General features: G+C 32.3%; 1 protein-coding gene across 1 annotated transcript; it reads right to left on the bottom strand.

The window, feature by feature from the left end:
- Positions 1-88: 88 nt before the first annotated feature.
- On the bottom strand, positions 89-27,073 carry LOC124360374 (superoxide dismutase [Cu-Zn]-like). The gene is made up of 4 exons (XM_046813947.1): positions 26,888-27,073; positions 20,793-20,889; positions 18,835-19,022; positions 89-379 (listed from the first exon to the last, which is right to left on the bottom strand). The coding sequence occupies exons 1-4, from the start codon at positions 26,954-26,956 to the stop codon at positions 269-271; spliced, it is 465 nt and encodes a 154-aa protein (XP_046669903.1). The 5' UTR covers positions 26,957-27,073; the 3' UTR covers positions 89-268.
- Between the last annotated feature and the right edge of the window lie 866 nt (positions 27,074-27,939).

Genomic DNA, 27,939 nt, shown 5'->3' with positions numbered 1-27,939 from the left:
CATTTTAAAGTAAAATGTGAGACTTTACTCAATAAAGACAATGACTTAATCAAAAGTATATGAGGTCTTGGAAAGGAAGAAAACCTAATAAATGTTACCAACTCATTTATAATTAAATAAAATTACATTTAATATAAGAATAAGAAAACAAAATATTTAACAATGCTAATTTTTATTGCTTTTTAGGGGATGTTTGATGATTCCTTTGAGGACTAATTATATATGAGTAATACAGTGTAATATCATAAACACAGTTGTGATTATGGGTTTAAGCCTTGGCAATACCAATAACTCCGCAGGCAAGACGTCCTCCTGCATTTCCAGTTACCTTGCTCAACTCATGGCCACCTTTACCCAAATCATCAGGATCAGCATGGACCTGAAAAATTCATTACATAGTAATAATAGTTCACAAATAACACAAAATTACAAAAAATAATTTTATGTTATTTTATTTGTACAGTTAATTATGAACATGGTTTTTATAATGTTGTAAGCATTAAATTAATCCTGAATTTAGAAATCAATATAATATATATTTTATTCATATTTAGCCAGTTATTTCGGTTTATTTAAAATGAATAATAATTTCTATACTTATTTTAATCATCCATCTGTTCAATCATTTCCCTTTAATTTGTAGAACACATTCAAACATCGTGGAAGGGTGTTAAAAAAAATTATAGAAGTACATTATTTCATATACCACAGTTTTCACAAAGATAAATTTGATTTTATGCAAATAAATTGTTAATTACAAAAAAATATTTGTTTACAAAGTTGTTGATAAAATACAATAATTGGAAGATAATTAGGTAGTACATTTTATATAATTTAAAGATCTATTTGTTACTTTATTTAGAAGCATACTAAAAGTTACTTATATAAATGTGTTAAGGTGTATAATATTAAGCAAAAAAAAACACATGTTGCTACTTTGGCTTTATTACAAAATTTAATTCTAACCTTAATTTATGATAGTAAATTTGATCATAAAGAAAAAAATAATTGCAATGACACGTGCACGTGCCAGCCTTATTTGACGATTAAATAATCAAATAGTCAAAAGATTTATATAAGTTTTTAAACATGACATGAAAAATTTAGTCAGCTGTTACCTTTTTTGTTTTTTGAGTACATGAGTGTGGATTTTGTGTCAGAGAGTTGTAATGTCTGAATCATATATTTTTTTAAATTTAGCTCTTGTATTTTGGTCAATATTTTAAATTGTATTTTTGTATATCTTTTTAGTTTGAAAAAATCCCCATGGTAGATAATACCTTCCATTTTTCTTTTCTTCACATATCCGTACACAACACACAAAGTAGGCATGATTTGATTAAACGAGAATATAATAAACTATAAAATTTTAAGTATATGAGAGAGTGCGATCAATCAGCAGTGACAAGTAGTCCGTGGAATATGGACATAGACTGCACCTGCTGAGAGCGAAAGATGTTCGCAACTAGGATGAATCATCCGGCCGCCACCATTTTGTCTTAGGTGCGTGATTTCTTGGCTTCACGTTGTGTTTAGAATAGAATAGTTTACCTATGCTATGTATATTGGTCTTATGTAGTTTGACTATAACTCATGCAAGAGTGTTGCGAAAGGATAGCAGATATTAGAAATTAAAGTCAAGTTATATAAAGAATAACAAACCGTGAATACGAGGTCTGTCCAAAAAGTATCCGACCGCCGACCAGTAGGCGGCCACGGCGTAACCGACAGGCTCGAACCGGTTATTGGAGGGGAGGGGCGAGCCTACTCCTTCCCATATTAGCATTGAATACAATCCGGTCACTCAGTGAGTCACAGTGCTCTGTTCCGAACAGTACTGCCGTATGTGTGCGTCGCATTTCAATATGACTAAACGTGTTGAGGAGCGCATTTGCATTAAATTTTGCAAAAACTTGGCCATTCAGCAACAGAGACGATTACTATGATACGGAAAGTTTATGGTGACGTGTCTATGGGCGATACACAAATAAAAGAGTGGTTTAGGCGGTTTAAGAATGGCCGCATATCAGTGGAGAGTGGTGACCGATCTGGCAGGCCTTCAACGGCCAGAAACGCTGAAAATGTTGAACGTGTTCGTGCAGGAATTAATGAAAACTGTCGATTGACTGTCCGAGAGCTGGAAGAAGATTTAGGAATACCAAAATCGTCAGTTTGTAACATTTTACACGAAGATTTAAAAATAAACCGTGTTTCGGCAAAATTGTTTCCTCAGCTGCTAACAGAAGACCAAAAGAACTGTCGACTTGAAATCGCACAGGACAATCTGGATTTGATAAAAAGTGACCCAGGTCTATTTAAAAGTTATTACTGGTGATGAGTCATGGGTTTATGACTACGACCTTGAAACAAAGGCTCAATCTTCACAGTGGAAAACTCGTGAAGAGTAACGGCTGAAAAAAGCAAGACAAAGTCAAAGCAATTTCAAGACAATGCTGACAGTTTTTTTTTACCAGGACGGCGTTGTTCATAACGAATATGCTCCAAGAGGCCAGACAGTGAATAAGGAGTATTATCTTGAGGTCCTATGGCGGCTACAAGATGCAGTGTGAAGGAAACGACCAGAACTGTGGACAAGCCGTGACTGAATCCTGCACCACGATAACGCGCCAGCTCATTCCTCAAATCTTATTCAGCGTTTTTTGGTTAAACACAACATCAACCAACTACGACAGCCTCCCTAGAGTACTGACATAGCTCTTTGGGACTTCTGGCTATTTCCGAAATTAAAAATTCCTTCGAAAGGAAAAAGGAAAAGGACGATGTTGAACAAATAAGACAAAATGCAACGAAGGACCTGTTAGCCATTCCGCAAAATGAATTTAAGGAGTGTTTCCGGAAGTGGGAGGAGCGTTGGAATAAGGTAGTGGCTTGTGGAGGGGAGTACTTTGAAGGGGACCAGATTGCCGTTGCTGCCGAGTAACGTCAGTTCATACTAGACGTCAATGTCGGATACTTTTTGGACACACCTCGTATACTTCAAGGAAATAAGTCATTGAAGTAAATTTGTTGCTGAAATTTACAATAACTAAGTCACAAACATAGTCAAAGATAATGCAATCAAACAATTAAGTCTTATTTAAAACCTACACTATGTCCATATTTCTATTCGTTTACTACTTTTCTTCTCATTACTTGAGAGGAAGCTACAGTCTTGGAGCTAAGAGCTGATTTCCACTGCACAGAACCTGGATTTTCTTTAAATTGATGAATAAATTATTTCTAAGAAAGAAATTGATTACTATTATTTTCTCAGATTATACTTTTTGTAGCTAGACAAATAAACAATTTAGCTATGTCACGTCGGACAATTAGATAAAGAAACTGTAAATTACCACTTTAACACTGGAGCTGGCTAAAAATCCTTTAGTGGCAGGCTATTTTTGCTCCATTTACAAGGACTCTCTACAATCATCTCTACAATTCAAATACTGCTTTTTTATAATGATGTTATATTTTGTTTTATTCAGTAATGTAACACGCTAATAAATAAAACTCATTGATCTATATATTTTTTTACATTAAGTAAAACTTGAAATTGAAAAATTAAATTTACTTAATTGTAGGGTGGATCATACATAGCAAACTAATAAAAAGTTGGAAATTAATAATTCAAAAATAACTAAAATATAGAAAAAATTATTGAGTTTCAGAAAATATATAGTTATATGGAGTTTTCACAACAAAAAAGTATTTGGTAAGCTACTACACCAACCTAGGCCTATTTCAAAATATGGGTTACGTTCAAATCAAGTCATTGATATGCTTACTGGCAAAATACTAACACTTTTGACTCAAACATGTCCAACATGCAGTAAATAACTAGTACAAAAAAACCCACAAGATAAAAGACTGAAGAGAAATTATTTATATTAAAAGATTTGAAAACATGGGTTTGTGAGATAGACTTTTATGCGCTTACCGGCAAAACTCCAAAACTTTAAGAAAGTTTAAATTACATAATTATATTTTGTTGAACTCACACAATCAAACAGAACTACGAGGGGTATCCAAAAAGTAAGTTTCCCTGTTCTGTAAAAAGACGCGTACGTAACACAGCGTGCAGCTGTGGGCGGGGATATGTAGCGCGGTTCGGTTGGCAACAGGTGCGCCGGTCACTGGCCCATTGTCACGCTTCTCAGTCAGTTGCTGCCCAAACACCATGGAGACTCCACTGCGTTCTGCCGCCAGTTGCGAAGTCCGTAGTGTTATTCGTTTCTTGACCGCCAAAAACGAAACTGCCGTTGAAATTCATTGTCAGTTGTGTCAAGTGTATGGTGAACATGTTTTGTCCATTCAGATGGTCCGTCGTTGGCGTGCAATGTTTTTGGTAGGAAGAGAAAATGTTCATGACGATGAGCGTAGTGGCCAACCGGCCAATTCTCGGCAACCTGACGTCATTAATGCTGTACGAGCAGTTATTGACAATGATAAGCGAGTGACTCTCGATGAAATTATGGATAAACTGCCGTCAAGTGTTGAAGTTAGCCGGTCATCTGTGCACAATATCATGACAGAAAATCTTCAGCTTGCAAAAGTGTGAGCAAGATGGGTGCCTCGCTTATTGAGCAATGCCCATAAACAACAACGAATGGCTGCTGCCCAGTCTTTCTTGCGATTGTTTGACGATGAAGATGAAAACCTTTTCAGTAGAATAGTCACTGGTGATGAAACATGGATTCACCACTCAACTCCAGAGACCAAACGCCAGAGTATGGTGTGGCAAAAAAAAGGAGAAAAAAGGAGAGGCAACTCCTCAAAAAGCCAAAGTTTTTGAGTCGGCAGGAAAGGTAATGGCTACAGTTTTTTGGGACTGCCGTGGAGTGTTATTGATTGACTATCTTCCTCGTAGCGAAACCATAAATGCAGAAAGGTATTGTGAAGTTCTCACCAGATTTCGGCGGGCAATACAGAATAAACGGCGCGGACTTTTGTCGCGCACGGTTCTGCTTATTCAAGATAACGCCCAACCACACGCTGCTCGTGCAACAATGGAACTTTTGAGGAAATTTAAGTGGGATGTTTTTGGTCATCCTCCATACTCACCAGATCTTGCGCCTAGCGATTTTCATCTGTTTCCGGAGCTGAAAAGACACCTTGGCGGTCGGCGATTTGCCAACAGCGATGACCTTCAAAATGAGGTGGATACTTGGCTTAAAAATTTGGCAGGTGAATTTTGTGATGCTGGAATAAAAAAACTACTTCCTAGATACCAAGAGTGCTTAGAAAGGGATGGTAACTATATAGAAAAATAAGGTATGATGTAAAAAGTTGAATAAATGTGTTTCAGTTATTTTTTGAGTCTTTTTAACTTTTTCATAATTAATGGAAACTTACTTTTTGGATACCCCTCGTATATTTATTCTTCAGATAATAAACAAATAAAATTTGACCACTGAAATTAATATTTCACCAAACAATAAAAACACATTGTAGCCTAGGTTAGTAGATGAGAGAGAATTGGTTCTTGATAAACAATGACAAACGATCATGAATCAACAGTTAAGAGAGAAGAATAAAAATAATTTTTGTTGATAAAACAACTCTTTGTCATGTTAATGGTACATAAAAATCATCACTACTTAATTATAAATGTTATATAACAAATGAATCATTTGACGATGACATGACGTTTGTTGAATGAGAGGATAAAACATCATTGAGTAAATAATATTTCCTCCAAGGAACTGAAATTCTGCATTTAATCCTGTGCATCCCACTAACTTGACTAAATTAAATCAAATGCTTTAGGGAGTTTTCACTGTTTTTATAAGTAAGAGGGAAAAGATAACAAAAACTATAGATCTACCTCCTAATTAGATCAAAGATCCCTATAGTATAGTGAGATAAGTGCTTTCAAGACTATGACTCACCTTTAGTCAAATACATTACACCCATAAACCAGCATTGTTTACAAAAGTTGTAACATTGTATTGACGTGCCAATGTATTTGCGTGGAATATTTTCTGGCAGAATAAAATTCTTATTCATGGGTTTTCATATTGATTGTTATTTATATTTATATCAGTTCAATAGACTAAATGATTTATGTTGTGCTAATATTGTTTTCCATTGTTGATTTCTTGATTTATATAATTTTATTTATAGAATTATACTGCTGTAAACTATATCCAATGCAAATTAATAACACTAAAACTTTATGTTGAGCACATTAAATGTATAATTATTTATTGTTCGGAAGGTTACTTTTCATTTTACATTTTTATGTATTTTATTTTTGCTGTCAACTTTGAATTTGGTGTATTAACTGCAATGTTTTTAAACTGTTCACCTTTTTTAGTACAAAATTTATGTTTTAGGATTTGAATCCTGAAAAATATAATTTATACCAGTTCTCTTAACATTATGTTTCTGTAATGAAATAACATTCTTGCTGAATACCTTTGCTTTTTGCTACAGGATAAACACAGCTTTTTTCACTTAGTTTAATACTATTAATTAGTATTGTTATGTACCAACTATTACGGGTATAAATGAGCCAGTCTAAGTTTATTGTCTTAAAATTTCCCTCTACACAGTATTTTTGTAGGACCCTAGAGTTGCAGAATCACCAGACTGTCAGAAGAGGCAAAATACAGCTGGCTGTGGGAGGGACATGGACTCCTTAAATCTACTACAGCCAATTTTAATGACTGCTCTTGAGCATTATTCAATATCATAGAAAAAACAGAGTTTGACTGGGAACTGTAGTCTTTTAAATTGAGATTGATAATCTGAAGGAATCATGGATATACAGGGTATGAAGACTGTTTCGTGTTTCCCACAGTCAAGGAATGTGGTAACCTCTATCATACTTTTGTGCTAAGTTTTAACTTACGGTCTTGTGTCATAAAATAGTTTAAGAGGGATGACTGTTTGTAGTTACATTATTATGCATCCAGCTTTTAAACAAAGACTGTAAGCTAAAATTCGTGGCAGGTTAAAAGTTTGTACAAATTTAACAGGACAGAGAAATACCATCTTCTGGGTCTACTAATCGACCTCAGTGGGAAGCTGCTCCAATAAAAGATCATTAATGTACATTGCATAGTTGTTTTTAGGAATTAGGATCAATGGTTTTCTGAGCCAAAATGTTTCTTTAAAACTTAAGATTGTGTACATCTGGATAAATCTTTTCTGTTAATGTTTTTAGGTTTTGAAAAACTTTGCAAAGATTTCCAAAATACTTTTAGAACCATCCTCCAACTTCTGCAAACTCCTATCTCTTATATCTAAAAGTAAGTGTAAGAATTCATCAGCTATTAGAACACTGTTAAAGTGTATTTTCACTTTTTCATACAGAGATAAAATTAAAACACTAAACCACAGACAGCATGTGTTTTAACTTGATCAGCACAAGTTGCTCGGAGTGCTACAGGCAGTGTTTGTCTAAAAACACCAGCCAGCAACAGTTATCCTCCCATAACTGACTTGCAATTACGTGTCTTGGTGAGTCCTATCCAAAACTATTTGTGGAAAAGTTCAGCTTGCAATTTCTTATTTTAACTTGTATTTTTACTAATAACGCCTACTCTGTACTTGATGTACATGAATAAAATTTTCTATTTATATGTCTGTATGATATACACAACACATAGAAACTGTCTCTAAAAAGTTAATTAAAGAATGATTAAGTATTATGTAAATGTATAGGGTGTTTAAAAAAGAGTGCAGAGTTTGAAACAGCTGATAAAATATTAGCATGATAACAAGTTGAGTTGTATCATGTCAACGTAATAGAGGAGGCCACATGCATGACACCATTTGTCATACGTGAAATCCAAAAGTTATATGAACATATTGATGTATTTATTTTTTAGTATTTATTTAAATAAATCTTTTAATTTTTATATATAAAAACCGGCACTCTTTTTTAATCATCCTTTATTATAAAATCTGATTCTTGAGTTTTGATCATGTTACTAAAACATGATTCACCATGTATTATTCAAAAAGGAGACAATCATAATATAGTTTTTTTTGTATTTTTTTTTAACGCAAAAGTACTTTAAAACGATGTTGGAACACGCCAATTGAAAAATTTGAGTACAGAGCAGTGGCAGAACGTAAAATTCTTATTTTAAGGCAACACGCATTGGGCTTTAGAAGTGTTTCAACAAATATCTCTGAGGAACAAAATTGTCAAAAGCTTTCTATACTGCTATAAACCTAATTGAAAACTATATATGTATGTATATTAAGTCATGTTTCAATAACTTTAGCAATTCTTTTCGTAATAGAGATATTGTTTTATACCTTTTTTACTGGAGATGGTAACGTAGTAAATCAGCCCAGTGCAAACACTGATAACCCTCTTCTTTTTCGTGATATGGTCAGACATTTGTGGCAAAAACAAAGGCATCTAACAGAGACTAAAACATGCTAATGCTTTAATTTCCTAAATATAAATAATAATATTTTGCTTATCAATTTATTTCGGAGAAAATTGATAAGCAAAATAATCTAAGGTGTTGCAAGGTTTTAATCAGATTTTTAATACTCTTGCTCTTTTAAAATGACAGTTATTTTTATATCTTCTTTGTAAATCAGCCACTATTTTACTGTTTATTTATTTGCTTGTATTTTGAATCTACTAAGTGAAATTCAAGTTAATGAATAGTGATTTTCTTTAAGAGTTGAGAAGTATACATTTTATAATACTAGGTATATTAATTTTAAACTTGATATTATTACAATGCTCCAGCAGTTAATGAGATTTGTACAATGACAAACTGAGGATTACCAGTTAATTTCTGCTCCTTGACTAAAGGTGTGTTCTTTCTTCAGATTGTAAAATAAATAAGCTATAATTGGCATGGAAATAGAGTAAAGTTAATAAAACTTATTTTAGACAGTAGTCTATTCTAATATATTGAACGTATTCAAAAATACAAAACACATAAAGCTTGATAAAAATTTGTATTATCAAGAAGTTTGTGATTTATCCTAATATAGAAAATATGCAGTAATGAGGACTACCACCCAGGTAAACACTAAATTCAACCTCTACTTTTACTAAACTGAAGACATAAATAGACTTCATGATCCAGGCCAGACACAAGTGTCTTTACTATGTATAAAATATTGGATATCTTATTTAGAACCCATATAGTCAGGAACGAAAAGAACTTTTGTGCTAATGCATACTTTCAAACACTAGTAGGAAAATAAAAATAATGAAATACTAAACAGAAGTTTAGATCACATGAAGACACTACAACTTTGACTATCAAACAGCACAGTATGGCATGTTGTGACCTTAAATACTCTTTGTTTGTATAAACTCTGATAGAAAAAGTTAATAGTAAACTGAATGAAAAAATAGGGTGAGTGGAAATAAGTTTTTGTACATTATATTAAACTACTACATTTCATTAATCTTGAAAGTGACCTATTGCTGGGGGAGATTTTACCTCCATGAAAAATTTTATCAAACCCTCCAATAGAACTTTAGAGAAGCCTATTGAACGATACTTTTCAAACTAATGTGTAATTCTAAGCTAAAAATTAACAATATATTTTTGCAACTTCTACTTCGTTTAGCAGCTATACACAATTTTGTTCTTTTTTTTATTAAAACAATTTAATCTTTGTTGTTATCTTTATGATTGTCACAAAACTTGGTAAATTGGTCCATGTCAAAAGGTATTATATTAGAAAAATATTTTAAAATTAGTTTTAATATTTTCAAAATGGCGGCCATTTCTTTTTTGTTTTATGAAATATCTAATAAACCACTGTTTTTATCTAAATATTATGGCACATAAAGTTTTGATATAACCTTCTCTTTGTAGGGATATCTCAGTTGTAAAAATTGGTAAAGAAATAACTATTTATGGAAGTTTTCATATTTTCACATGCAAAATAAATGGCCCATAATTAGACAGTATTTGAACAGCAGTTATATAAATCAGCTGTTACTGTAATTAAAATGTAACACTAAAACTGACTATTGAACCTTTAACCCTTTGAGTGCCACAGCTTCGCTAATTCTGACGGTACGAAAAGTGCATAAAGTGCCAGTGTCGCCAATTTTGACGTTTCGTATTTCGATAATATTTTATATAGTACAAGATTATTTTGGCCAAATAACCAGACAGCTGTATTCAATAGGTTCCAAACTATCAATAAATACGAATTTTATGTTGTTTCTCTACTATTTTATTTGTGAAACTTTTGTTGTTTGGGTACTTATCAAGAAGCCACTATTTTTGGACGAGTTTTCCTTATCGGGGACAAAATAAATTACAGTATTAAAAACAACTGACTTCATTTGACCTATTTTGGAATTTACAAGTTATTACGACAATCAATGAAATCAAAAACTACAAGAACAACGTTTCATTATTAGAAAATGTCAGGTCATTCCTGTGTCTAATTGGAGATAGGAAGTATGACTCATCGAGTATTTTTTTATTCATTATGGAAGAAGGAAGTATAATGAAGTTTATTTTGATCTCTGATAAGGAAAACTCGTCAAAAAATAGTGGGCTGTGATAATACCGAAGTATCTGTGCCATGATTCTGTCTTCCAGTCACACGACGTAGGACGAGCGTACCGTGTTGCGTAACGGCCGTTTCTTGTTGTTTATGTGCCGATAACCAAGCATTTGAGTAAATACAAAATAAAATAGTAACTTATACAGTATTTTACTGTATTTCTTTACAAAAATAATGTAGTGATTTGAGTTGTGTCCAAGCGAAAAACGTGAATATTCAGTGTAAATATTATTAGGGTTATAGGATATATCCCTAATAATATTTACATTCAACATTTACATAAATGTAAACTTTTATGTAAATATGTTAGCAATTATTTGTTTCTACATTTACTAATCATATTTATTTGTGTTATATTGATGTTTTATTACATTTATTGGGAAAACTACATCATTACTAAGTGATTCGAAACTCTGACAAATGAAGTACAGTTTATAAAATGTCAGTACGGATTCATTATGGATGCCTCCCTATGGATGCCTCCCGGTGTACCGGGCAGCACTTTGTTAATACATATAATGCCATGTTTTTAAAATTCTAGAATAAGATATTACAAATGGGTTTTATTTAGAATTATATGGCCTTTACCATGGTATAAAGAAAAAAACATCTTATAAATACTGTATACACTCAAATTAGGTCGAAACGTAACTTTTTATACAAAAGTAAAAATTTTTTTTAATAAATACTGAAATTTTTATATTTTTATCAATCAAATTTTATTTGTAACAATATGTATCATATTCTGCATTTAATAAGAAAAAACAACAACAAAATGATGGTAGTTAAAAAATCTGTTTGGTAGTTATTTTACAACAGCTTTTCTCCCAAAAGCTTACAAATATGCGAAAAACAGTGTGGCACTTTATGCATATGCCTTCGGCAAATACCCGTGGCACTCAAAAAGTTAACATCTAATATTTTAAATAAACATATTAAATGTATTATATTAACCATATATTAAATTTAAATAAACAGACAATAACCAAATTAACATGTTTATAAGATCAGTTTGCAAATTGATAGTGTTATGGAAAATTACAATTTCTTAGATGTTTAAAGGTTTGAAAGACGCTTTTAGTGTTGCATTTCAATTAAAGTAACAGCTGTTCACATACTATCAGATTATGCGCTATTTAGTTTGCAAGTGTAATACGAAACCACACGAACGATTAATGAAGTCTTACAAATGTTTCCTCGTTTGGTAAATTTTCTATTTGGAAACCTTTTACAACAAGCATGAGCACGGTTGCATTTTGCATGGCCATAAATCAGATGCATGTCCGTCATCTCTTGAAAAGAATACATGTTATGTTTACATTTTACAGGTGTTAAAGATTCAATAATGAGTTTGTGTTGTATTTTACTTACGGTAACAGCTCATTCATTTACATAACCACTGTTCAAATATTGTCAAATTATGGGCCATTTATTTTGCAAGTGTAATAAGAAACCTTCCATAAAATAGTTATTTCTTAACCGATGTTTATAAATGATGTATCCTTGAAAAGGAAAGGTTATTTTAAGTTTGTTTCTTATACAATTTTGACAAAAACCGTGGTTTATTACATATTTCATACAACAAAAATTAAACGGCCGCCATTTTGAAAAAATTAAAACTTATTTTAAAATATTTTTTTCTAATTTAATACCTTCCAACACGGACCCGTTTACCAAGTTTTGTAAAAATCATGAAGATAACAAGAAAGATAAAATTATTTGAGTAAAAAACACAACATTGTACATAACTGTTAAACAAAGTGGAAATTAGAAAAAATGATTGTTCATTTTTTGGCTTGGGATCACACAAATAATCTGAAAATGCACAGCCAGCTTAACCTTTTTGTTACATCCTGTATAATAAGCAAGAACATTATAATTTAAAAAAAAAAAACTAATCCACTAAAATTAAAAGTGTACATATTTTTATAATTTTGAAAACAACTTAATTCTTAAGCTCTTGCATGTCTGGCATGTTAAGAATTTAAATTACAGTTTTTTATGTATATAGATTTTATTATATAACTAGCTGTTTCCCGCGGCTTCGCACGCTTTTCGTAAGTTTTGCCCGCGTATGAGCATTTCTGGTTGAAGTAAATTATATTTCCAACCCCGATGTAGATTTTACCTTGATGTCACGATCAAGAAAATATGTCAAAAATGTATTGTACATGCATAATGTATTTTATTACAAAGTGGTCTACCACTCAACCTTTAAGTTCAACCAAAAATTTAGTTTAGACAATTATACATCATAACTTAGCGCCTTCAAATAGTGTTTCACTGTTTAATATACGTATCTATCTCGTAATTGCAGGTTATAATGTGCAGGCGCTTTGAAAACTTTTCTTCATTTTATTCGTTTATATTCACGACATAAGCGAATAATTCAGATAATAACTATCCTATCTTCTAAGTTAGACTAAATTACGGATACATGTGAAATTTGATTGAAATTGGTTCAGTCGTTTTGGAGTTTATTGGCAACATACATCGTGACTCAAGATTTTTATATATATAAGATTATAAATTCTTGTGGGACATGATACAGAAATCAGCTTTATTAGCTATTAAGTTCTCCAAAGATTACAATAGGCTTCATCAAAATAATAATTGTTTAGCTTGATTCAAGGGATATTATACTATTTTCCAGTCATATATATTATAATAAATAATAACAGGTGTTAATAAACAGGTGTAAATAAAATTGTATACTTTATATTTTGGAAACTCTGACTTATTTTCACAAAGGGGCAAATACATTTGTTGTTTTCAGTAATTGTATAAATTGCTCCTCATAACATTTGTTCCTTAGAAAGTTTCTAAGATCTATTGTTTGCTTTTATCCAAATTATTTTAAAAGAAACAATACATACTGAAAGGTGAAACTATGTAGTAATTACTAGATTCATGGATCTTTCTACATTCCAATTATGTGGGAATAACCAAGGTCAACTAGTGGTTTGGCACATGACACATCACCTCCACCTTCACCTTCACCTTACACAGATAACATTATCTGTGAATGATGAAAGATAGCCAGCTCAATAACTGCTTTGTCACAGACAAACACTTCCAATTATACTATAATTGAATTAATCACCAAATACCATGGAAATGCACAGAGTATTTTAAGAGGCCCATTATACAAACTTCCTTACGTTGCAACATATTTCTTTAGAGGTGTACTGTACAACTACACTAATCACCAAGTACAAATAGTTTATTGTGGTCAATGGGAAATACGTTATTAAAATTACCATCTTAATCAGGGTGTCCAGTGATGACCAAATCTAAAATTCAAGTAGGTTTTCAAGGCTCAAAATTATAAAATTCAAGGCTATAGTTGCGGTTTACTTTTGGCTCTTTATCAGTAACTATCAATTTTACAAGCCAAAATCAAGTCACGAAATAATGTTTACTTTCCACGTAAAAATAAAGATTTCTCAAAAATATTTAAGGCCTAATAACAGCATTGTGATATTTTAAAATAACTGCTTAAATGAATACATCGTTTATTTTAGACGATGCTAAAAGATAGTAGGCTCTCTGTTAAAATTAATAATGTCCTTATACATTATTAACAACATTTTTTATGAGGTTTTTTTCATAACCTATAACTTATAATTTAACTTCCTTGTGTTCAAAAACTTTGAACTGTTAATCGTACCTATAAAATATGTTAATTTAATTATTTAAACAATACTGTGCTTAATGTGGCATTTAATTACTTTAAAATGAATTTCAGTATAACGTACCATATAAGTTTAAAAAAAAAATAGTAAAATAACGTTGTAGGTCTACACAAAATTGTGATAAAGTACCAAAGCCTAATTTAATGTTTATATTGTAAAAGTTTGTTACACATACATTTTAATATCCAAACAGGTAAATGATTTAGATTTTTTATTTGAAGTCTGAAAAAAACCCTCAAAAACACAAGATAGTAAAGAAACAGTTTTACTTTCAAGTTAAAGAAGTTTTACTTACACTTTCAACATCAAACCCAATACTATTCTAAACCAGTTGAGGGTTAGGTTAAGTTTTAGAAGAATTAAGTTTCATAAAAACAAAATAACTGTTAAAATAAATAAAAACATACAGTATTATTATTCATTTTGGAACAAAGGATTAAACTCAAAAAGTCGAAAAACATGGGCTATTCAAATGTTGAACCCTTTTTACAATTTATTTTGTGTTAAAAAATAAATTTGTCACAGATAACGTTCTAATCTTTTTAGAAAACGTGTGAAAGTCATAAAACTCTAACATTTGATTTACTAACGATGTATTGCACCTTTACTCATTGCACAAGTTAATTTAAACAAATAAGATGACTATTGATAATAAGTTAAATGATAGCAACCATTAATAGTATAGAAAGGGTAAATAAACACCTAGATTACTAAAAAAGTTTTGTATTAATTATATATCTCAAATAAATTTAAAATAAATCCTATAGGCATCCAATTGTACACCATAATTGATCACATGATCACGTTTTTCGATGGACATGTTAATGTAAACAATTACCTTAAATTGAAACATTTAATATTCATCACTATGTTTCAAAGAATTGGGCAACCTCTTCAACAGGCGAATATTATAAATACAATATATAGTGGCGTAGGTTATTTAGCCACTCTTGGGTTGAGAACGGAAGAAAATTTTAATAAACATTTATTTCCAAAGGAAAAACTAAAATGTTTCATAATACGTAAAATTGCATATAACTTACTTTACACTTGTTCAAAACTTGATGACAAATGTCCACAATAACTAACTATTAACCCACAACTGACCGGCACTGAAAACAAAATTACTTTAACATCAAGCATATATAAATACCATCTCTCATCAAACCTACTACACTGACGCCATTTTTGGCGACTGCAACGAGATTCAGTTACTTCCAAATTTCCTTTGTATTCTGTCAATTTCATATCGATGTGAACATAATCGAACTTGTTGCCTCAATTTTTATTCGCGTTAAGCATGGGGCCCACTGCGACCGGACCGGGCTGGGCTGGACTGGGGCGGTCGCAGTTGGTGGGTGTCCATTTGATTGCGAGTATTTCGACTTCACAAAAAGGGTGGGGTAGTCTGGGGTGGTCTGGGCTGTGCCGGGCCGGCTGCAGTGGGCAGGTGTTCATTTGATTGCGTGTATTTTGACTTCACAAAAAGACCGGGCTGGGCTGGGCTGGGCTGTGCCACCGCGTTAGGCGGGTATTCATGTTATTGCGTGTATTTCAACTTCACAAAAAGGCCGGGCTGGGCTGGGCTATGCCGCTTTGGGTGGGCATCCATGTTATTGCATATATTTCGACTTCACAAAAAGGCCGGTGTGGTCTGGTCTGGGCTGTGCCGGGCCGGCTGCAGTGGGCGGGTATCCATTTGATTGCGTGTATTTCGACTTCACAAAAAGGCCGGGGTGGTCTGGGCTGGGCTGGGTATGGCCGGCCGCATTGGGCGGGTATCCATGTTATTGCGTGTATTTCGACTTCACAAAAAGGCCGAGTTGGTCTGGGCTGGGCTGTGCCACCGCGTTAGGCGGGTATTCATGTTATTGCGTGTATTTCAACTTCACAAAAAGGCCGGGCTGGGCTGGGCTATGCCGCTTTGGGTGGGCATCCATGTTATTGCATATATTTCGACTTCACAAAAAGGCCGGTGTGGTCTAGGCTGGGCTGTGCCGGGCCGGCCGCAGTGGGTGGGTGTCCATTTGATTGCGTGTATTTTGACTTTACAAAAAGGCTGGGCCGGTCGCAGTGGGCGCCGTGCATTAGTAACGGCAGCGGCAGACTATGGCAATTCAACTCGATATATCGAACCTCGAGTTCGATCGATTTAAACAATACAACCGTTCAGAACGCAATAATTTCAATCGTACAGCCCATGACAAACAATCCTCCCCTATAGCCCATGACGACTTAACTTTCTCTCGTCACTGAGTCACGTCCACATCTGTGCCTGTTGTCGTGAATCGCACGAAAACGAAACAAAGGTCAAATGGAGTAAACTGTTTTAGCTCAAGATATTTATAAAAAATACGTTGTCTAAAAAAATTAAAACTCCCGATTTTCTACAAAATACAAGTATAATTCCCGCCTTATTCAAGGCAGGTAGATCTAAATATACTGGAAGATAAAAAGTATGCATAAAAAAGGGATGATGAAATTTTAAATAGTTGATAACATTTTAGTAACTTCCCTAGCAAACCTTTGGACTGTCTGAAATCTTTTTGATTTATTATTCCATTTAAGTAGCTTACTTAAAATTTTAGAATATGGGAGGGAAGAGTTAAAAAAACACAATGCTATTCAATTTTACTATTTCTCCAATACTGAGATGTTCAATTAAAGTACAACGAAATCCATCACTTTTTTCTGAATATTGAAAATACTATATTAAAATTAAATTTTATTGAAATGGTTTTTTGAACTCATGCAATATATTTAAAATGTAAAGGTCATATAAGAAATTTAGAATAGAGAGAACTGAGATAGGCTACTATAAAAAATTGAAACAGGAAGAAAGTCCATTGAAAATGTACTTAATTCACCATTTTTTTACCTTGAATTTCTAACATAAAAATGAAAAAGAAAACATTTAAAAACTTTTTTTCATGATTTATATTACAAATATACCAATTTAGTAAGCAAAACATCTATATAAAATATTTTACAGAGTCCAAAAAACAGTTAGGTGTTGCAAATAGAACAATGTTAAGTACAAATTATAGACAAACAATTATGAGTTTATAATAATCTAACATTAGCCACAAATATGCATTTCTTGTTGAGGATTTATAAAACAATTAGCACATTTAATGAGTAAAATAAGATACTAGTTTTAAGTTTTTTTTTTTTAATAAATAAGTTGTGAACATTAAATAATATAATTCACATTTTAACTACTACAACTTACTTATTCATCCAAAACTTATTCTCATTTGAAGATTTATTTTGTAATAATATTGGGAAATAATAAAGTTGTTTCATTATTGATTGAATATTGCTTACACGTACGTGCAGATTGAACATGTAGTTTGCTATGTTACCAAATCTGCCTCACCTTCTTCTTAGCCTACAGTTATATAATAACAAACATACATTAAAGATTTTTAATGTAAGAGGTGTGTTCAAAACACAACGGGAATTTTTAAGTTTCACTGGTTTAGGGAATGTGATTGTCAAGATTTTTTATAATGCCCTGAAATATATTAAAATGTCCAGCTAGCTGTATTTATTGTTTACCTTTAGCAGCCAAAAAAATGAATCAAAGAATTTGTATAAAATTTGGTGTGAAAAATAAAATTAAGTGTAACAAAGAGTGAGGAATGTTAACAAAGGCCTTTGGTGAGTCTGCTACAAGTAAGACAAGGGTTTACAAGTGATATAAATGTTTCAAAGATGGCCATGAAGGAAGAAATGGTTATCAACCATTGTTATATTACAATCAGAGAAGTGGCTAATGATGGCATATCAATTAGCTCATGTCCCGTTTGAATATTTTGGGTATGAAATGTGTGGCAGCAAAATTTAATCAAAAATTGTTGAATTTTGAACAAAACATGAATGGAAGTTGCTCAGGAGTCACTAAATGATGATAACGACGATGCAGAATTACTGAAACGTGTTATGACGTGATGAAACATAGGTTTATGGATATGGCATAGAAACTATGGTTCAATCATCTCAGTAGAGGCATTCTGGATCGCCAAGAATGAAAAAGTCTCAATGAGTGCAGTTGAACGAGAAGGTTATTCTCAGTGTTCTTTGATTTTAATGCCATAATGCATCATGAATTCTTGCCACAAGGTCAAAGGTCAATAAGGAATACTACCTGCAAGTTCAACACCGTTTGCATGAAGAAATAAAAAAACCCGGGATTTTTGGTAAGAAAATTCATGGTTTTTGATCCATGACAATGCACCTGCTCACACTACATTCCTTGTTCGTGAAATTTTGGCCAAAAACAGTACTGTAACGATGACCCATATTCCACATTCTCCAGTCATAGGTCCGTGTAACTTTATATTATTTTCAAAAATAAAGAAAACCTTAAAGGGCAACCGTTTTGCAAGCATAGATGACGTTAAAGAGCTAAAAAGATGAAAGAACTAAAGGCTGTCCGAAAGAGCGAGTTTGAGAAGTGTTTCAAAGATAAGAAGAAGCGCTGGCACAAGTGCATAATATCTAATAGGGACTATTTTGAAGGCAACAACATTATTGTAGACAAATATATATTTTTTGAAACTTCCTGTAACTTTTTGAGCATACCTCTTATGTTTGTTTTGTAATATCAGATTCTTACCACAACAGTTCTTCCAAGTACACTCAAGGGTCCAGATAGTGAAATTATACCATCAGTGATGTTGACTTTGGCATTACCCTTATCATCAGCAGTAATATTGCCAAGATCTCCTACATGACGCACTGCATCCTCTGGGGCCCCATGGTCCTTATTGTCTGGGTTAAAATGAGGCCCAGCACTTGTGCAACCTATACACCAAATTTTGTTCAGTCAAATTACTTCAACACAGGAACAACTACCTATATTTGCTGTGAAATTGTTAGTCACTGCTTAAGGAGTAGTTTCAAACTAAGGCAAATATATTCTTCTGTCTATTCTTAAAAATTTCAACTGATTTTAAATTACAAAATGATTTATATTTAAAAAATTACATAATATTGTATCTATAGAAAACATTTTTAAGAAGTATATTAAAAATGTTTTGAATTCTAAATTTATATTTATAAAGGAACATTTAGAAATAGTAACAGGTAGTACATAATATAACACAATATTTTATTCAATTTTTACGGTTCAATCAAAGTCAAATTTCCCATCAAATAAGCTATTTCTCACAAGAGAACACAGTTGGTGTAGCTCTCCAACTCCCTTCCCCTCCCCACACCGTCAAAACCCACGTAACATTCCACTCCCATTAAGAAAAGCTAGGAAGTGATTTCAACTTGCCAGCCACTATTACATTACAACCATCAGATCTTTGAAAAACTACAAAAAATAATTTTGTAAGCCTAAGCCTAACATTACTATTTTAGAAAGTAAAATTGATTATTTCTAAAATCAATCGTTAATTACTAAAACAGTAATATATACACGAATACAAAACATTCTAAATTTCTATAGTAATTGAATTGTGTTTGATTCAAATAACTGAATCAAAGAGAACTTTAATTGTTCTACTAAATAAGAAATCATAATAAAGTAAATCATCAATTTTTTCTAGTACAATATTTAGTTGTGAAATTATATATTATTATATCAATCTAATTATGCTATTCAGCCAGACGTTCAGTACCTCCCACATAATAAGTATTTCAGATTTAATTATATTTGAACTAGAATAGACCTTAATACTAAATACTGTGTGGTGCTCACAAAATATTTCAATTTCAATTTTCAATCTTCTAAATTTTTCAGTAAGTGTCACCTGTCTCCTATCCCATTCCCTGAATGTTGTAAATGATTGGATAAGGGTTAAAGATTAAACTAATCAAATGTAATGTATTTAAGCTTGATTAAAAATATAAAACAATATGTTTAATAAGAGCTTTGTACATTCATTGTTATTAAACCAAAGATAAGCATATGTTTTCTGAAAAGACAAAACATGACTTGATAAGAACTTCTCATGTTGGCCTAGTAGAAGAAGATGAAAGTAAAAAGTTTAAAATCAGAAAAAGTTACAAAATTATAAATATAACTTATAATTATAACTTATAAATAATATTTTATACAACTTACAAAAACTTTAATAATCTACTAAAACTTGCTAAGATTGATTGCAATAGAGGAAAATTAAAATTGTATTTTTTAAAAGTATTTACACTGAATGTAAATTATAGTAATAATTAAGGGGCAAGTTTAAATAGCCTAAATTAAGGAACTTGAATGCAGTTTCAGTATTTTTTGTTTAAAATACAATACATCAGCCAATACCAAAATGTTATTGTATTCAATAAAACAATGTAGAACACTAAACATATTATTTAGTTATACAAATAAATATTTATGCTATTCTCAACTCTATTGCCAATTTTTTAAACTAGTTAAAAATCCTAGCTAATATTATCATGCAAGAGAAATAATTATGTTTTCTATTTAATACTTATATACACATTAATAAAAAGAACTTGCATTCTTTACTGCTGTCTTAACCTTAATAACACTAATCCCACTGACTCAAATTTGTAACTCACTTATACCCTTGACTCTCTTAGTAATAAAATTCCACTGTACCGTACCATTTGTATTATCTCCAAATTCATGAACATGAAATCCATGTAGTCCTTTATCAAGCCCTGAAACTTCTCCAAATACTTTCACTGGTTCACCATTACCCTGCAAACAAGAAAATCAATAAAATCAAAATAATATAAGATCAAGAATAATCTGGTATATCAAGAATAAGAATGGTACTTTTTGTATTATAGTGTTAAAAATACATTTAGGAGAAAAAAATAGAAAAATGTATTTTTTTATTAATACATTTTTAGCAATAATTTCTTGAAAAGAAAATACACTGTCAATGTCAGTATAGGTCTTATTTCATATATAGTCATATGATCAAGTACCAGATCAACCAACAAAAAAAAATAGACAAAACTTTCCTTGAAATAGTATCCAAATTCAAGCTCATATCATGTGAGTGCTCATAAAGGTTACCTGTAACATTGGTACTATTGGTTACATATTTTTGATAACCTAATCTATACCTACTAATATCGTGTAATATCAAGTAGTAGATAGAGACAGCATGCGCTCCTTTCTCGCCGGCATCGCTTCCTTTCGGGAGGCAGAAAACAAGAACCGATAGTCATAATAACATGTCATTTTCACAGTAAGTCAATAATACCAAAGTACCAAATTTTTTAACCAGTAAACTGTTAAAGTAACAGACTTGAAAGAATTTAGTAAATTAGCAGACATAGAATTTAAAAGACTATTATGTCATGGGAGTTTTAAGATTTAATCTTAATGGCTCTAAGGAGAATTATGACGGTTTTTTTTTTCTTTAAAATTGTAGGCTATTTTGAAACGAATGCAAACTGCCTGAAATTGTTGGTAGAGTTATACTTTTGTTCATGGAACCCTGCACATTTTTCAGAAAACAACTATTCAGAATTAATTTCAAGGCTAGAGGAAAAAAATCACATGTTTATGTCATTTGCAGCAATAAAACTCTTCAAAAATGGAGATGAACATGTGATGAACAATGTTCAAAAAAAGCATTGCTAAGTTTTATGATAAGTGTCTCAATTATTTGAAACTGTTGTTGACTTCCTTTGACAAGGCAAATACATTTTCTTCGATAAATTTGAAACCTGGCACAAATTCAAAGCAAGTGGAACATGCTTAAATAATGTAGTTCCTAAGAGTGTGGAGATGGATGAACTTTTTGATGCAAGAATATCAGTGCAAAAGTACTGGGTAAATTTATGTTTGAGGTGAACACTCTTCCACATATAAAAAAAACGTACAACTACAGTAAAGTAGGATTATATACTTTACTTATTATACACTTTCCATAGTATATAGTATACTAAGGAAAAGCAATGTTTAACTCAGAATACTTTCAAAAACCGTGGAGTTTACAATGTGCCTCCAAGGATCATCTGAACCTGCAAAACATGTTTCCTCCATCCACGGAATGAATATATGGTCGATGAAAAGAAGAAAACTTTCAATTTCCATATTTAGGAACTGTTATAAGTAATTAATAAAGGGTCATTTCATAAAAAATACACTAGACATCTCTAAAAGTTATGACATTTGGTACGCAGGTTATATCCGTATATAAATTAGGAAAATCACCATTTCTTCAACAATTGTCTCAAACAGCTTCAAAGTTAGTTTAGCGCTGATGGATTACTTCGATGTGAAACAGACCCAGGTTTTGCAGAGGAAAAATGTTGTTGTGGCCCAGTCCGCTCATCCGACAGCGCAGTTAGTCAGTTCTGTCTGCTCCATGAGGGTGGTGCGTATTAGTGATTACTAAAAACATCAATCTCAGTGTTTAAACCATGGACACCGCAAGAGCTTCGGTTTCAGAAATGATAAAGAAACCAGTTATTCATAGCCAAGTGGATAATTAAGGTAGGTTTAGAATATAGATTTAAAAATAATTTATTCTTATAAATATTTAATTTTCTTAAGAGGCAATATCTTGGAGTCATGTAATGTTAATGGAGTACAATAGATGTCTAGGCATGCATCAGCCCAATGTCTGCAATAATAGCCTACCAGCTACACCTGCTATCCTGCTCCTCTTACCCACCCAACCCACACTTTCCCCCAACTCCCTCACCTCTACTTGCGTGAACCATTTCACCTCTAAATAATCCATCTGTACATTTTCTCAAAATTCAAAAAAAATAAAACCGGCATATTTTGAAATTATATAGCTTAGGTATATACCTAATTGAGCTAAAGATATTCGAGTGATGTTATTTTAATCAATTTAAAATGTTCTTTTTGGGAAGAGTTTAATAAGCAGCCTACACTCGTTATTCGATTGCTATTATCGAACAATTCAATATACTATTCCAACATCGATATGTAAAAATCATATACAATAAGAGTTATAAATAACCATAACAAGAAGAAATTGTACATTAACAATTTTAAAAACATAAATTTAACAATAACATTACAAAACAACTATGGTCTAGACTTAGATATCAAAGAAATCTTACAATATTACAATTTGCCCCGGTTGACATAAACGAGTAACCGTTTTTGTGAAATATAAGAATTCTCCAAATGGGTTACCAGGAGCAAAATCTAGGATACATGTTGAAGCCACTTAAACAGTCACTTGTAAGAAATATCTCACATATTTCCCTCATATTCATCGCTATTTTCAAAGTTTAGAAATATTTGTTACTTCTTCCTGTTTATTGTTTACATTAAAATTGCTATAACTAGGCCTAATAGTTGAAATCATATGCTAAGTTAATTAAATTGTAAAATCAAATTATTCCTTTTGATAAAAACAACTGGACCATTTGATAATAGCAATCGAATAATGAGTGTAGGCCGCGTATTAAAGTCTACTCCTCTTTTTTAACCCTCTCCCGCTCGCAATGTTTCCAGGCGCTCATGGTGCTTCTAACCTCAATTAATTCGCTCTGCCAGTCGCACTCGGACAAAATACGCGGCACCTCAACTTACACACGTTCTGTCATGGTAATTAATTATAATTATGTATATTAATTATTTTACTATATATTGGTTCAATGAAGTTGACTGTACGAGACCAGGGAGGGGACACACGGACAGCTGGGCGCCGGTTGTGCGGGGATGTTTGTTGCGCAGTTACTTGGTGGAGGTCATTGTCTGGCTCGCCGTCACTGCCACTGCCACTGTGATCACTCCGAACTACATCCTCAATGCCACCAACCACTTTACAAGGCTCTGATACATCACTACACTCACTTGAATCGTCGCAATCACTACTAATAAAGAGATCGATTTCACTGCCACGAAGTGTACAACTACAACCCGCCATTGTTTCCGCACAACTAATATAAATAGCAAAATAATGGAATAAATCTACTGTAAAAGTAAAGTAAATAGTCTCCTGATAGCAAACAACCCGTAGTATTACAAAATATTGCTACTTGAGAGCAGCACTTATCGGCTCTAGTGGGTAAAGCAGTGCGTGCCGATCTGTGCCGTTTAAGCTGCAGTGGCTATGTGGTGGCCGTGCCGATTCATGCCTTGCGAGCGGGAGAGGGTTAATGTAGGCCTACAACACAACGTAACTTAGCTTGTTATAAAATATCTTATTGTTTACTTTGGGATTATTACCAAATTTAAATTTGGTAGGGTATGATAAGCGGACCCGGTTTTTTATATCGAAATTGGAGAACTATTACTTAATCATAACCATCAATATAATCAAGATACTCATTAATTATTTTGAAATATTAACTTAAATAGTCTGTATCAACAGCTGTAAACACTTTAACCCTTAAAGCGCCGTAAGCGCATATGCGCGCGAGGATCGACTTTGCTCTGAACGCCGTAAGCGCGTAGACGCGCAATATACTTGTTTTTACTATTTTGCACTGTTAGTTCAGAGTTTGTCCGCTAGACTGTTAGGAATGTATGTTACAGTAGTGTAGCGGGGCTGTGCCACATCACGTGACAATCTTTGTGTTTAACGATCGATACTGAACCGGTTTTTGTTGAACAGCTGGCAGTTTGGTAGTATTGCTCAACGCCGCAAGCGCATTTATGCGTACGTCACTGCCTCGCCGCGCGCCGGGCAGCTCTTGTGTTCTTCTTCATATCCTGATGAAGCAGTGCGAATAGTTGATCGGTAAACTACTGTGTAGTTTTGTGTTTCATATGATCATCTTTTTATGAAAGTTATATATTTATAAACTTTTGAAATAAACAGTTTCTTGAATGGCGATAAAAGTCTTTTTTCCTCGTAGAAATGTTTTTACTCCTTATATTTATAATTATGTATTTTACCTCTTGTTCCGAAATTCTACATTTATGTTTATTTTTTTTCTTTAGGCTTGTTTTTACTCCAATAAGTGTTACAATATTTTATTTACTTCTATAAACATCTGAAAACCATTTTGTAATTATTATAAAAATAACACCCGTTAGAGGACTAAGAATTTGGAAAATATTTGGTTTTCAAATTTTTGGCATGTAAATTTAATTTTTTATTATAACTTTGTATTAAATATGTAATATACTTATTTTCTAGTTCTATTCTAGTACATATAAGCACGCAATGTCATCATTGATATACATAGTAATAAAAGGAAACAGTAAGCATTGGGTAAAATTTATAAAGGAGCTGGAACGCTACATAGTAAATCATGTGTATTTTGGGCAATAAATATGATAAAAGATATTTTTTTGCAGTTTCTGTTTTATTTTGTTACCTAAAAATAGAAATTAAAATTAGCGTTGAGAAAATCTAATTTTAGTTTTTTATAATAAATGAGCGCTAATCCAGAGTTTAGCTGAAACTGTTTGGCGCTTTAAGGGTTAAAATAATACTCGTAGGGTAATATTTCAATTTTACATAGGCCTAAGTAATTTTAATTGCAAAAAATGGCAATTTTAGAAAAGTAAAAGACATTGATTTGAAAGATGATAAGACATAAATAAAATATTGTTTTTGTGGCTTCAACATGTTGGACTCGTACCGAAATCCCCATTATGTGAAATTTGTGGGAAAGAAACAACTGTAACTGTGAGAGGAGCAAATATTGTCGTCTTCAGTTTTGCTAATTTTTGGTATAACAATTTGTTTGATCATTATACATATTAAATTCATATTTAAATTTAAAGCTTATGATTGTTATTGAGGACTATAGATACTTTTACATCGATTGATAGTCTAGGATTTGAGATGCGAATATTAGGTATATCGAAGACTACATTCTTCGATATAAAAAATACCTTTATTGCTTATCGTACCCTACCCAAAACCGGGTCCGCTTATCGTACCCTACCCTTTTAAATTTCTCAAATATACCTAGTGCATTAAAAAAAAAAATTAATTTAAGTATTTTATATTTTTGGTAAATGATTTTCAAAATGGGAAGCTAATTGAAACATTTAACCTAAAATTACAACACTTTCGTTTCCATTATGCATTTAGGCCTACTTCATCATGGTTTGAAACCACCTAAAGATTTTCGGAAAAGAAAGAATCAAGCATATTATTTTAGAAATTGTTAAAGTGGTTTTAGATACCTTAGCTAAAGTAAACATTTTCCTAAAACATAATAAACAGTTTCTTTCGAATGTTATATCAGAAAAGTAGAAAAACTAATCAACAAGCAGTGACATCAACTCCCGAGGTCCAGTTCTTCAGAGTGAAAAAGGACATAGTTCGAGAAAGTTTACTTTAGTAAAAAGTACAGGGTATTTGTAGCACTTGTATTGTTTGTATTCCAATTGTTTAATTTTATTTCTAAATGTCAAACCTTTATGCTGTTAATTTTACTTCATAATAAAACGCTAATTTAGTGATGAAACGTTTACATTTTGTCATGTTTTCCATACCTTCAACTTGCAAAATCAATCTCCTCTCAACAATCATAGTGTTAGGCTCTACTCTGAAAAATTCTGCTGTCTAGTTATTCTAGTTTTTACTTATGTCTTTACAAACTAAAAATTTGGCTATTTGTACACATGAATTACTAGATGTTGGGAAAGTCACCGTTAATTTTTAAGAAATAAACCCATGAAGGAAGCAGGGCCGCCAGGAGAAAAGATGAAATGGTTGTGTAATGGAAACCTAAGACAAACAAGTTATCAGCCTATAGTAATACTTGTGAAGTTCGAGGCAGGATTTACTTACACTTTGTTCAAAATGAATAGTGCCCTTGACTTTTTCTCCTGCTAGAACACAAACCGCTTTAATCACCATTTTATATGTTTATGGGTAGATAAGATATGAACGTGGATTACTAGTCTTAAATGCTTCAGGATTGAAACTGACGATAAATCTAGGGAACAGTTTAGTTTCAATGACAATGCATGATTTTATCAGGAAATGACAACCAACTTCAGCAATGATAAATTTTACCCTCACAATCACAGCAGCAATTATTAACAAGTTTGTAGAATAGGCAAGCACCAACTTATTGCATGGATCTAAACAAGCAGTATATTACATACAAATATTTTGAAAAGGAAGTGGCAACGGGGTTGAAATACCCAGTAAGAGTAAAGTGAATGCTAACATGACTAACAATAAAGTGACTTGTGGTAAATGTAACCTAAATATAGATGAATTTTCTATGTACTGTCATGGATACTGTAATGCTCAGTTGTATCCATCTTGTGTAAATGTGGACGATGACTTGTGTGCGGCAGTATGATATTTCTGATCATGTGAAATAGTACTGTGGTATTTGTCAAAAAAGATCAGACTTAGTTAATTGCAAGTCTAATAGAGTCAAGAACTCTAGTGATTTGCCGTGTGGTCTTAACATAGTTTTGGATCAACTGGAAGTTCAAAGTAAGAATAATGTCAATTTATTCGAAAGAATGGACTCACTTTTTCTACAGTATCAAAAAGTAAGAAATGAGTTGGTAGAACTAAAATCTAAACATGAGGCACTTAAAGAGTTGCTTTTATCAAGCACCCAGTATCCTTGGGTCATGTGGATACTTCAAACGGGTATATTATGATTGTGCCATATAAATTGGTCAAATCCAGGTAGATACAATTTGACAATAGTTTAAATAAGCAGAATCGCACCAAGCTGGTCTCATTTAGAACCAGAACTTTCAGTCTTTCAAGTGGGCTCAACACAAGTACTTTTCAAATACATGATCATCATAAACAGTTGTTTTCTGGGATTGTCAGGAGAGGTCTTGGTGTGAAATCATACCAATTTGAAATCA

This window comes from Homalodisca vitripennis, chromosome 4 (genome assembly GCF_021130785.1).
Source record: "Homalodisca vitripennis isolate AUS2020 chromosome 4, UT_GWSS_2.1, whole genome shotgun sequence".
Classification (NCBI taxonomy): Eukaryota; Metazoa; Arthropoda; class Insecta; order Hemiptera; family Cicadellidae; genus Homalodisca; species Homalodisca vitripennis.
Note: the sequence above shows the minus strand (reverse complement) of the source record. Positions and strands in the feature narration are given on the sequence as shown.

Coding starts and splice junctions, on each gene's coding strand:
- LOC124360374 (XM_046813947.1), bottom strand. CDS start 26,956: ATGGTGATTAAAGCGGTTTGTGTTCTAGCAGGAGAAAAAGTCAAGGGC. Junction 20,890..26,887: donor CTATTCATTTTGAACAAAGT/GTAAGTAAATCC, acceptor TCTTGTTTGCAG/GGTAATGGTGAACCAGTGAA. Junction 19,023..20,792: donor ATTTGGAGATAATACAAATG/GTACGGTACAGT, acceptor TTTGGTGTATAG/GTTGCACAAGTGCTGGGCCT.